Source organism: Uranotaenia lowii, chromosome 2 (assembly GCF_029784155.1).
Source record: "Uranotaenia lowii strain MFRU-FL chromosome 2, ASM2978415v1, whole genome shotgun sequence".
Taxonomy (NCBI): Eukaryota; Metazoa; Arthropoda; class Insecta; order Diptera; family Culicidae; genus Uranotaenia; species Uranotaenia lowii.
The window spans coordinates 233587311-233600904 of NC_073692.1; the positions used below are offsets into that span (position 1 = coordinate 233587311).

The following is a 13594-nucleotide window of genomic DNA, read 5'->3' on the forward strand; positions in this document are numbered from 1 at the left end:
CAGCCAAAATTATTGGAAAGGAAGTTTTTTTTTTTATCACACACAATTTTTCCTATGAATCTCTGGATTTAGAATAGATTTCTTGAAGAACTAGTCAATATGATCCATAACCAGTTTATTTGTTTGTAAATATATTAAAATATAGCAGGTATTTCGTTTTTTTATCTGGTTTGATTTGCTTATTAAACCTTCTTAAATTCATATGTTGAATAGTTTTAGTACTTAATATGAGAAATTGTCTAAAGGTTGTCCCATTGTGTCTAAGCACGATTTTGATACAAACCATTCCGGATGACGTTTAAACATCTGAGTTCTACTGGGTGTTGTTGTTTATTTACACTTTCCTCAATACTTCGCTGAGTCAGTTGGCGAAAATGAAAGAAGTACGCATTAGAGCGGTCCCAAATTCGATTCGGAAATATGGAGAAGAAAGCAGTCTCGTGGGCAAAAAATAATCTTGGCTGAAACCGGAACCGGTGGACAGAACTTTGGACCGGAAAGTCATGCGTGCTTACGCCTGTAGGAAAACTGCCTCAGTTTGAGAGGTGACCAAAAAGTCCTCTCAGCACCTTCGTATCAAGGTAAGATTGGGCCTTAAGATATATAAGAAAAGAAGAAATCGAAGCCGATTCAATAACAAGCTGTTTCTGTGCAACCAACAGCTCCTAAATTATTTACTGCTGTGTTGAAAAGCGGTGTGCGTTATCATCGACGACGAAACTTATTGCAAGTCTGATTACAAAACGTTTTCGGGTGATCAGTACCTATTACACTGTTCGAGATGACGGAGTATTGACGAAATGGATACATCAATTTTTTCCGAAAAATTTGATAAAAAAGCTATGGTTTGGCAAGCCATATGTGAATGTGAATTACTTTCTTAGCTGTTCGTGTCTACGGACACAATGGACACATATTTTTACGTCCGAGAGTGCCTGAACTGTCACCTGCTGCCCATGATCACAAGCTAAATTATCCAGTAGGGGAGAATGAGGATACCTGATCCCCTTTTCTTACAGCGTTTATATGATCCAAAAGTTAGAACGATACATGAACCTGCAGATGAACTGGAAGACTTTTCGTGAGACGAAAAAAATTGTAATATTTTTAAGATAATGGAGAATTGATTCTTTACTAAACGAGACTTGGTCCATAATTCAGGGCTAGGCAAAAATCTAGCAAAATCCAAAGATAAAAAGTTCCGTTAAATATTCCTGTCAAATTAGTTCTCATTTCGCAGTTTGTAAGTAACAGATAAAGAAAATTCTAAAAGTTTGTCTACTACCCTATTGTCATTGCATAATTTAAGGCGCAATGTTCTAGTTTTTAGATAAATACTGAGTCCTTTTTTACCGATAATTACTGGATAAACATAAGTATTGGACGAATATTAGTAATTAATTTCGTGATAAACAATGCCGACGATCCATTCAGAATAAAAATATATCTTTTGAGACACTAGGGATCAATTAAACCCATAATATACATTTTGGAAAACATAAAAAAAAGTAAAGTTTACTATTGCTTTGGAAATATGGCATTATGAAGTTCATATTATACTCCAACGATTGAAATATTGAAAGAAATATTTTTTTTATAATTTTTTCTTGTGAAAACATTTTGAAGTGAAAAAAGATCTTCAAATGACATTTTGTAAAAAAAATTCAAACAAAGTGCATTAACTCGAAAAACAACACTGTTAAAATTTGTTGAGATGTCTTGTTTTGTTCTATCTGGCACATTTTTCTAGAATATTTGATATATGTATATATGGTTTCGAGATATAGCGAAGGAATCAAGTATCCCCAGGGATCAAGTATTCTCATTCTCCTCTTCTGTTTTGGCCGAATTTGGCATCAGTTCAATTCTCAAAAGACACAATGACTTGGTACAACTTCATCAAAGTTTAAATCTTACCAAATGAGATAAATTTGCAAATTGTCCTCTAGCGAGACCGATTGAAACGTTTTTGGCCCATATCAAATCCTATTTGAGAAAGGTGGTAAAAACCATCGCAAATCGGTCTGTGTTGAAGCTTATGAGCAGTTTTTGATGAAAAATTCGGCCTACGGTTTACTGTCATATAATTTCTTTTGATGCACTGTAAAAGAAGACCATAAAGAATATAAATGTGAAAAAAATTGATTTTATTCTAGATTGTGTTTATACCGATCATTATAAATCGTGCTTAGACATAATGAAACACCCTATAACATTGTATTAAAATTCTTATCCATCGAATCAAATTTCTCTAAAAAATTAAAATAAACGAGAACCTCATCATTGAACACAGGGATTTTAAAATGCATTTAAATAACAATATGTTTTATTTTGACACTGTTCATTTACGTGCAACTGATTGAAACACTATACTTTTAGAAGACCTGCCTCCTGAGTGTTTGATTTTCTGAAGCAAATTGCTAACTTGAAATAACAATAATTTTTTTATACATTTCCTGCTTGTCTAAGTTCTTAGCAAAAGTTTGAATATTTTGCTCGTGTATTTTGTTCGCAAATCTTTAAACAAAAGTTGTTCTAGACCCCCCAATCGACTTTTTCCTAGATAGTGCGCAGATATTGGAGAGTCTTCTCTATATTGTGGCAAATTTTCAGTGATGCCGATGCCGAGACACCGTGACATCGTCTTAGCCGATTTTTAGGCTTTACAGACTGAAAGACGTGAACAATTTAAGGTCAACATTTGACAACCAGTAGATACCTAGATGACAATTGAATCCAATGGACCTGCCGAGATGCCTACCAATAGCGAGATAAAAATGCTATTTTTTTGTTATTCAAATAAGGGCTTTGATCTCTTGAACAAAGTTGTTTATCTGTTCAAATATATCAATATGTCGAATATGTCAAAGTTCTATCGTTGTATATTACATAAAATAGTTCGCTGTCTTCGAAACAAAAATGGAATAAGTTGAGGTCTACAGTTGCTTCATACATTATGATGATGTTAGAAATAGCTGAAGCTTTGTAGAAAGCATTTAGTGTATTTTCTGGTTTTCAAAAGCTCGTTCATCGAAAAGCGAACATTAATCGCAACACCGCCTTACCACCTTTTGTGTGATTATTTTTAATGAATAATAGAACCATTTCCATCTGAAATTAGCGTGGAAAATGGTGGAACTAGCAGAGTTTTGAATGATTGGAAATACCTTTTGTGTGTGAAAATTACCTATTTTTCTCCATAAAAATAATAGGCCTTGCCATTTCTATTTAACCGTCTGAACCGATTCTAAATAATCGCTATGAAAACTTGAACAAAAATGATTTAAATAATTGAATACAATTTTAATTTTTTGATTCAAAATATAAATAAAATAAAATAAATAAATAAATAAATAAATAAATAAATAAATAAATAAATAAATAAATAAATTAATAAATAAATAAATAAATAAATAAATAAATAAATAAATAAATAAATAAATACATAAATAAATGAATAAATAAATAAATAAATAAATAAATAAATAAATAAATAAATAAATAAATAAATAAATAAATAAATAAATAAATAAATAAAATAAATTAATTAATTGTTTTCAACTTTCTTTCATTGAGAAGAATAGGCAATTTTCATACAAATAAGAGTTTTTTCAATCATTCAAAAATATTATGTTTCCAGTTTTACCGATTTCCGCGCCAATTTCAGATGGAAATAGTTCCATTTATCATCAAAATAATTACACAAAAGGTGGTGTTGAGATAATGTGCGCTTTTCGATGAATGATCCTTTGAAAATCACTTACACTAAATGCTTTTTACAGAGCTTCAACAACTTCAAAATCATCGTAATGTATGAAGAAATTGTAGATCTTGGCCTGCTTCAGCTTTGTTTCAAAGACGACGAACCATTTATTCGATCTACAACGTTTCAGATTTGAATAACAATTTTAGGTATTTTTTACTTTCACTGTAACTTCTGAGGGTGATGTAATAGAACTTTGAGATATTCGAAAAGTTTATGTATTTTGACCAAATAAACAACTTTGTTCAAGACAATGTTCCGAAAATCAATCAAAACAAACACTCAGGATACGTTTCTTATTTGAAACATTCTGATTGGTAAGGAATTCTAATAGGAAAGCGCCTCTCGCAACTGCTTCGCCCGACCGGTATGCAATCTCGATCAGCGCTCCACTCAGCAATGCCAACCAAGTCTTTTCCTAATAAACACAACTGCAATTTGATTTCGTTCTCACTGATGTAAAAAAACTCTTTAAATCAAATAAAATTATTAATTGGCTATGTTTAAAATCAAACAACATTTGCTAATGATCGGTTGCATGTACCACTCACTGCCTGAACCAATCACTCCTGATCTTAGACCAACATGATTCGCCGTATGCATCACTCATTTTGGTGAGATTCCAATTTGATGATGCTGCTGCACTGTTTTGACAGCAAGCATCGTGCGAGGTGATCTGTGTTTTACCGATGAATAGAATGAACAATGATCGGATAGGTCCAGTAGCAATCAAAAACAAAACCCAATCGCTGTACGTTCAGTTGCGAAGTGCAATCAGGAACATTCATTGAAAATGAGTGATTTTCGGAATACTGGTTCAAGCATCAAAGCCCTTGGTTGAATAACAAAAAAGTTAGCATGTTTATCTCGCTATTGGTAGACTTGGCAATGTATTTTTTACCAGAATAATCTCCTCGTAAAACTTAACAAATGTTGCCCAAGACACCAAATATCTATCTCTTCATTCCTGGACGCTATTAATTTAGTACAGCTAGATTGATGCTCTGAGTCAAATAATGAACTTCATAAGCAAGAAACCCGAAACGCCCAGCCTCGAAGTGTGCGAAGAATTTCCGCTGTGGGAGAAAGTCCAACTGCTTATGATGTAAATAAATAAACACAAAAAAAAACTTACAAAACTCAGGGTCTTTGAAAAATATGACGTTGGTTGCCAAAGATATAAATAGGGTAGTGTGAGGTGATTTTATCTTCTATTCTTGTTTTGATCATATCTTTCTGATAAATTTAGCTATTTATCGTTACATACCGTTACATCATTGACCATTTTTCAATCATATTACTCCTTTTGTAACAATTTAAAAGTCTAAGAGGGTGATAATTGTTATAGAAAACTTATATTCTTCCCACCATATGGTTCGAATCATTTAAGTCTTTTTTAATTATTTTTTTTTTAATATTTTTATCAGTCAGTAATGATCACTAGCTATTTAAAAGAAAAAAAGGCTATTCAAATGAATTATTTTATTGGCTACTTCGTTGAAAATCTTATATTCCTTGAGAAAGTATATTTCTAGAATCGAACATGACTGATAGAAGATCTATGAATTATTTACAGAATACTCTTCCTTTCGGAAATCACATTGTTTAGTAACATCAATATACTTTTACTTTATGACTCCCGAGCTCAGCATGGAATCTCACGCTTGAAGTCAGTCCTTACAAGTACCTACCAATGACGCGCAGCAATTCTTGACGACATAAGAGTGGAATAAATGCTAATAGCCTGTAAACATATCCAAATACGATTTTAATGCCACGCGGCTTTTCAGTTGGCAACGGGGAGTGTGCAGTAGATTGTTTTCGAACAACCGGTAAATTAAATCGGAAACCATCCAAGTTCGATTTATTTAGAACGTTACGCCCCGGACGTTTCTTGCATGAAATTGTGGTTATTATTCTTTATTATTAATTTCATTGAATACAAAAACGTCAACTCATGTTGGTTATCACAACTGATGAATAGATGCGCTCATACAATCACACAAACAATCGAAATGGATTTACAAGAAAGAAAAAAAATTAATTCACACAGATGACGGGCAGCAGGTAATTTTTGTCCCACTAGAAATGGCAGGTGCTAATCAGTTGACGGTAATCTTTCGGCCGATAAAGGTATCCGTCCTCTCGTGTCGGTCATCAAGGTGTTTCTCCTCTAACCGAATCGGAGTTGTTCAGTAAATGTTGTGTGAACTTTTCCATAAAAAGTGGTAGCGTGTCTTAGCAAACTAGTTATTTAAATAAACTTCCATTTGTTATTACGAGATTTAAGAAAACATTTCTTACTTGGTGAACGATAAAAATTAAAAATTGAGTGTTTTATAGGTTGAAATTGTTTATTTGTCAACTAAAAAAATCATTAATTAGCCCTCACCCTCCAAATAACTAGGATCGGTAACAGGTTCTGAAGATATTGTAAACCGTTTATTGCGATCTAAATATTAAAAGCTTAGTTATTGGGTTTGACCTCATTGAGGCTAATTATGATCCATAAATAGTCCGTTTATTAACCCTTCCTCTACCAGGTTAATTTTTTTCGACACTTATCAATAAGAACTAAACAGTTTTTTTTGGAAAATCATAACAAAGCAAAAACTTCGAGTACCGAAACCAATTTACTCGTTCGCATTCCTGACACTATCTGATTGAGATATTCAAATCCCAACACAGTAAGTAAACATAACAGCGGAAGCTCAACCGTGATATAGTTTTAATTATTCATCAACCACACGGCACATGGAAAAATTATCGTTTATCAAAATATCCCCATGAGATCACTGAACGTGGAGGTGAAAAAGAGGCATCTTTTCAAGCCACGTTGTGGTACAATGAAGCTCTCTTATTTAGTTTTTACATAGGCTTCAAAAATTATAAAAAATATGGTTTTTAATATGGTTGTAACAGTGAAAAACTAATAGATGGAATGAACGACCTGAATTTAAATTGATCTAACAAATATTTGTATCGAAAATTTTTAAGTCTGCAATACGTACAAAAAAAATTCGATAAAAGAAATCATGGGTCAATCAAGGAACCTCGAATAAGTTATTCTGATGCTCAGTAACTTGAATTCGAATCTAAATATAATTAATATGGAGAAAAATGCCAAGTTGCCACTTTACGACAAGTTTCTGTTGAAATTCAAATGATGAACAGTTTGTAAAACACATGCGCTTTATTGCGGAAGCTCCGCAACGCATCTTGTTAAATCATTGAAAAAAATCAAATATTGAAAAAATGCTTTATCTTAATGCTTTATAATTATTTTATAATAACCATTTTGATAAAAAAAATAGGAAATAAAACTTACCAGAATGCGGTATTATTATTTTTTTAAAGTTGAAATGTTAGGGTGTATTGAAAATAACAGAATTTTGGCTTCAACTTTTGTGAATGAATTCATACAAGAAATATGTTTTCTAAGCATTTGCATGAAATTAAAAATGCGCAAGAAAAATCTATCAGGAAGCAAACTTGTATCTAGAGACGTTCGTTTTTTATAAGGTAGTTTCTATCAAAAAATTGTACTTTTTAAACGGTCCTATTTCGGATTGGTGCAAACTAAAAATTATTTCATGACGGCATTATTTAGTTCAAATATAAAATAGATATATGATTAAGGAATACATATTATTTTTTAAACACGAGAAAAAACTCCAATTTTTTTAATTTTCTATTCAAATCACACATTTGAAAATGAACATCCCCATTTCTCGAGCAAAGTCGAATTTTCACCTTTTTGTTGTTGTCTGAGTTCATTGAGATGGTTAAATAAACGATTTGGACACAACTTTGTAGAAAACAGTTTGGCTCTATCTGTTCACTGGAAAAAAGTTTTTATGAATGAATCATGCAAAATGACACGCTCATATATTTGATTTAAGATTATCAAAGCGCATGGTTTGATGAGCTTTCCGCTGGAGACACTATTTGTCTGTCTCTTAAAGTATCTTCGTAATTTATCTTGTAACGATTAAGTTCCGTCCTGTGACCACTTGCAATGTCAGCTGAATGATGCAACAACCTTTTCCAATAATAATTTGACAAAAAAAACTCGAAACCCATTTAAAGTCATCCACTTAGACTTTAGGTGAAATTCATGAGGCAATTATGTAGAAATAAAGTAATTACTTACCAGGGCAAACTTGAAAACCTTTGGTTACTTCAAGCCTCACGTAGAATCGATTTGATGCAACAAAATCTTTGTTTACGTGAAAAATCCCATAGAAATAATTTCTAAATTATTTTGCGTGTAGCTAAGGTGCTACTTAAACTTTTTTCGCGAATGAAATTGCATTTTCAGGAATACATCTATTCGAAGATGTATAAAGATGACCGATTTTTTTTCGTTCGGTTCTTTCCTTTTATAAAAAAAAACAATCTAACTGCATTGTGTAGCTGAAGATTGTGTGTTTTTTCATTTTTGATTTAATTTAAACCTTATTTGAATTCTTATTTGAATATTTCATTACATCATTCTGAACAATAAGAAACTATGGGAACATCAAGGAAAACAAAAAATAAAAATAATACGATTTCTCACATCTTTTTCAAAATTTCTGTTGTGAATTCAAAGTCAAAACTGAAAATCAGTATTCTGCTTTTAAATATAGTAGACACTAAAATTTAAATTTTAAATTAAAATTAATACGAGTGGCTTGCGAAATAAAGTTCAAAATTTTAGCTAGAAAATATTTGTTAATATCAAAAAAACGAATTGAACGTTATTTATGATAACTTATCAAAATCTTAAATAATATCAGAAATTAAGACTGCCAAAAAATTTCTGCACATTGCAAAAACTTGTTGAAATTCGGACATTGTATTTACAAATTTTCGACCAAAAATCCAGGCAATTTCCGGGCAAATTTGGTCAAAACTCAGGAATTACTCAACAAAAATCAAGAAAAAAAACTAAATAAAAATATTCCTTTAAAAAAATCAGCAGATTTTTAATCGTATTTTAGGCTTCCAAAAAACCTTTTATGATTATTTTGATAAAGCTTGCTCAAAAAACTTCGTTTCGAAAGCATTAATAGAAAACCAACACAAGACAATTCTTTTTGTTTGGTTAGGCAAATAAAGTGAATAAATCCGAGGTAAATCCGGACTTTTCCAATGTTTTATTAAATATCCGGGCAAACCCGGATAAAACTGGGCAATCTGGCAAGCTTGCATGATATAAGTTTTTTTTAATCAGAATAGGAGAGCAGAATCACAAGTCATATTTGAAAGAATGAATGAACCAATGAAAATATTTCTATTCCTCGAAATCAACATTGAAATATAGAACATGAGCTTAAAATAAGTCTATTGTGTCTCTGAAAAAAACAAACAGAACCATACTTCAAAATTTGGATATCAAATTTTTACAGATTGTTGTGAATTTTTTTTATTGAAAATAAAAGAATGTACCTACAATTTGTTATTTGTAATCAGATTTTAAAACTCTCAGGAGCAACGGTAAAATTTCCATAGAAAAAAACAAAATAATGATCCTTGATTGAATTATTGAAATACTAGAAAAATCACCCCCTCATTTCGGTTTTGAGTACAGAACTAAATTTGGACACGAAAATTTTGAGAATATCTGAAGCTCTGGTTATGGCTATTTTCTCATCTTATTAAAATGCTGTACGGATGGCATCTCCAGCTTACTTAGAAGAAAATGAAGAATTTTCCCACTAGACTGAGTCGATTTGAGGTAATTTTGGAATTTCTCTCTGACAAGCTTCGTTTTGGTCCTAAACTCATTCATGATTATTTGCAGAACTTTTAAGTAACGTTTACATGAGTAAATTTGATCTTTTAGTGTTGTACGAGAAAATTGGATATTTTGTACTGAAAAATGAACATCATAAATCTTTTTTTTGTGGAACCGAGCTTGCTGTTGGTTTTAATGCCAATTTATGAATTTCCTGTAAAGAAATTTTCCGCTAAACAACTTTGTCGAAGACTGTAACTTCGTATATTACTAGGCAAAAAAGTTATAAGCTGTTTAACCGGAGTATGTCTTTTCGCATTGATAAACAATAAATTCAATTGACATCACTGCTGGAGCTTCGCAAAGTATTGCATGAAAATAGTCTTGCTATACCTTGCCCAGGTACCCAGCAGTGATGTCAATTGAATTTATTATTTTTCAATTTCAAAAGACATACGCTCATTCAGCACCTAACAACTTTTTTGTATAATAAAATACAAAGTTACAGTCTTCGACAAAGTTGTTTAGCGAAAAATTTCCTTTGGGAAATTTTTGAATCGACGTAAAACCAACAGCTGGCTCGGTTCCACAGAAGAAACAAAAATTATTTTCATTTTTTAGTACAAATATTAGATTTCCTCATTCAAACCTTACAGTTCAAATTTACTCATGTAAACGTTACTCAAAAATTCTGCAAAAAATCATTAATGAGTTTTGGACCAAAACGAAGCTTTTTAGGCCCGAGGGTTTGAGGAATTCCAAATCAACTCAGTCTATTTCCCACTCTCGAACAAACGATGACCAACTGAAAATTGTTATACAAACTCAATAGTAGAAGAGGTAGTTCAGCCGTTCAGCTATTTCCGTGTGACCGCTTTTAACGCTACAGAATCCAAAAAAAATCTGTTGAAAAATTCACAAATGCTTACTTTTATGATTAAAAACAACTTTTGTTGTACGAAGAACTTTAGAGATGAGAAAATTTGCTGTACGAAAAACTTTAAAGATAAGACAAGTTTTTGTACGAAAAACTTTATAGCTGAAACATTTTTTATGACAATTTTCACGAAAAATGCATGATTTCAAGGGCTAAGGAACTTAACTTTCAGTTCTTTTTCGGTTTTGGTTTCTACACACTTCAACCATTTTTTTCCAAGTTTTGAAACATATTAACACCCAACAGCTATCATTTTATGTAGTTTTTTGTTAAAATTACACAGTAAACGAAAATTACCGAGTTCGGTAATTTTTTTTACCGAATTTCTAACATGTGTAAATCGTTAAACTGTTCGGTATTTTTTTTTCGGTAAAAAATAAACGAACATCGGTAAATGAAGAATCGATTCACCGATGTCCATTTATTTTGACCGAAAAAATTACCGAACAGTTTAACGATTTACACATGTTAGGATTTCGGTAAAAAAATTACGGAACTCGGTAATTTTCGTTTATTGTGTAGCCCATAAATTACTGACATATTTTAACTTACATGAAAAGTAATATTGAGCAAATTTTTCGAATTGTTTCCGTACTTTCCCAATACCGCCTTTAGACGGGGTTTATGTTTCATCTCTTCTTCCTAAATTTTTTTTTTACTTAAAAAATCAATCCAGAATGATGGTAACTCTTTCAACTAACTGCCAATCGTAAACCTCGCCTAAAGGCGGTGCTGGGTTCTACAGTGTTAAGATATTTAGTCTGTGTTATTTGAAATTATAAAACCTATGTTGAATAAGTCTGGGTCTTGTGTAATCCAAATCTATTGGGGGGCATCCATAAATTACGTAATGCTCCTAGGGGGGGGGGGGGGAGTAAGCTCGAGCGTTACGAATTGTGACATAGGGGAGGGGGGGGAGGTATGCTCATCGTTACGTAACGATTTTTTCCTAAAAAATTTCAGTTTACTTAATCGCAGCTATTTTAATGTCATTCATTTTTTTCAGAATGATAAACACCAAAACCAGCTTAAAATTTGTAAGCTTCAACATGATTGAAACTGGTTTGTAATCTTTCCTCTTTAAAGATTCTGAGATAGACTCCTTAAAATGTATATTGAATATCTGTGAAATAACCGTTGAAAACCCGAAATTAGGAACATTTACCCCCAAGAACTCAGTTCAACCTCAGACGGAAATTTAACTATTTTTTCTCAATTGATTTAAAAAAAATTATGATTACTAAGTGGAGAATTTTTGACATGACAAGTTATGCTTCTTAAACAAAATAAAGTAAACAAGGTAGATCATTAGTTAACAACAATCAATTTATTTTATCAGTGAGTTATCATCAATGGGTACTAAGAAGCGCATTAGATAGATTTGAATTACGTTTTAAAGAACGTTGAAATTTTTTGTTTGAATCTTTTTTTGATCTTCGAAAATCAGTATTTAAAAACATGATGATGGGAGGGGGGGGGGGGGGGGTAAGTTTCTGCGTTACGTAATTTTCATTGGGGGGTACGTCGAAGCGTTACGATTTGTGACATACGGGGGGGAGGGGGTCAAAAAAGTGCATTTTTTGCGTTACGTAATTTATGGATGCCGCCTTGACAAATTCTCAAATTTTAAGAAAACTAAATCATGCTGCAAATCAGTCTTCTGCCACGTGTTCGGGTCAGCTATGAAGGATGAACCAGCTGACAATTTGGATTCTGTTCCCTTGTCCCACCACTTATTTATGTTCACTCTCAATGGTTATTCGACAAAAGCTAGTGGGTACTTCAAATAGTGACAAAAACGGTGTGTGGACAAAATAATCAGCCGAGTTCAAAGAAAAGTCCTCCCGCGATAAGTGCGCCTTGGCGATAAATATTTATTCGACGACGGACGACGACGCCTTAGCTAGTCCCGGATAACGCCCCGATACGATTGATAATGTTTGTGGCCAGCCAGTGTCATTTCAATGGATGTGAGTCCCTGATCAACTGAAGGAATTTTCCCTATCGCGTTTTTTTCGTTTTCTCGTCACTAGGCACAGGTGTATTCAACCGATTAGAATCATTCGTGTGGGTGATGTGGTCGAGTGAACAGGTGTTTTCCGACCGCCGAAGAAGATTCTGGGCTGTTGTGTAGTTTTTTAATAACAAGCAAATAACAATATTCATAATTTTGCATGTGGAGCAACCACACTGTGTGATTTGTGCTGTATCAGATCCAGAGCAATGATTAGTGATAGTGACTTCCGGGATTTTCGATGAAGCCCGTGGCTTCCCAACAAGTGCATTTCAGTGGCTCTACTCCATGCATTGAGTAGATCTAAGCGTGTGCTGGAAACGCAACAACGCACCACTGGAAAATTGGTAGAATCCTGAAAAAGTGTGAATGGAGATAAGCAAGTGTTAATACGTAGTGATAAGAGCAGCTGATTATCAAATTTCACAAAAGAGAATTCAATAAAATAAGATAAAATAACATAAAAAAACCTGCAAAGTTCAAAACGTCATCGAGGGACAATCGAAAATGAAATCCAACTTTCTCTGCGGATTATCCTGCTGGCATCCGTCATGGCTTCAGCGTTTCGCGACGCCGCGATCCTTCATCATGGTGTACGGATTTCTGGGCACCGTTCAAGCCATGGCGTACATTTACTTCGTCATCACGCTGACAACTTTGGAGAAACGGTTTAAAATTCCATCTTCCACTACAGGTGAGTCTCGTTCGATATTTTTTGTAAGTATTTTTCTAAAAGTCTGGTCAAGCTGACCTTTTTTATAACTTGTTATTGTAAATAAGAATTTTCGTTTTTAACCTTGATGTGAACATGAATTTTAATTATTCACAAATTAAAACACATGTCTACGACATTTTTGTTTTTCTAAAGTGCCAAAAATCATTAATTTAAAAGCCGATTATGACTAATTGGGGGACGTGGAATGGAAACATGCAGTTGGTTCTTTTTCTATCAGCTCTAGTTTTTGTTATACAAAGATTAACCTTAGAAAATAGGAAAAATTCCAATCAAAAATTCTACATTATAAGTTTTTTTTCTCTACATTTTGCTATATTTCGACAGCGGTTGATACGCAATTATGCGAGTTATTCAGATAATTTTGTCTTTTCTTATTGTAATAGACTAGTCAAGTTTAGTTTGCTCGATAAGAATAGAGTAAA

At 32.7% G+C, this 13594-nt stretch overlaps 1 protein-coding gene across 1 annotated transcript in view; it reads left to right on the forward strand.

Moving 5' to 3' along the window:
• LOC129742409 (solute carrier organic anion transporter family member 74D) overlaps positions 1 to 13594 on the forward strand; it is a 56563-nt gene that overhangs the window by 15116 nt on the left and 27853 nt on the right. The window contains exon 2 of the mRNA XM_055734308.1: positions 12456 to 13130. Coding sequence (XP_055590283.1) covers positions 12944 to 13130 — 187 coding nt within the window. The 5' untranslated portion in view covers positions 12456 to 12943. The remainder of the gene's footprint in view (positions 1 to 12455; positions 13131 to 13594) is intronic.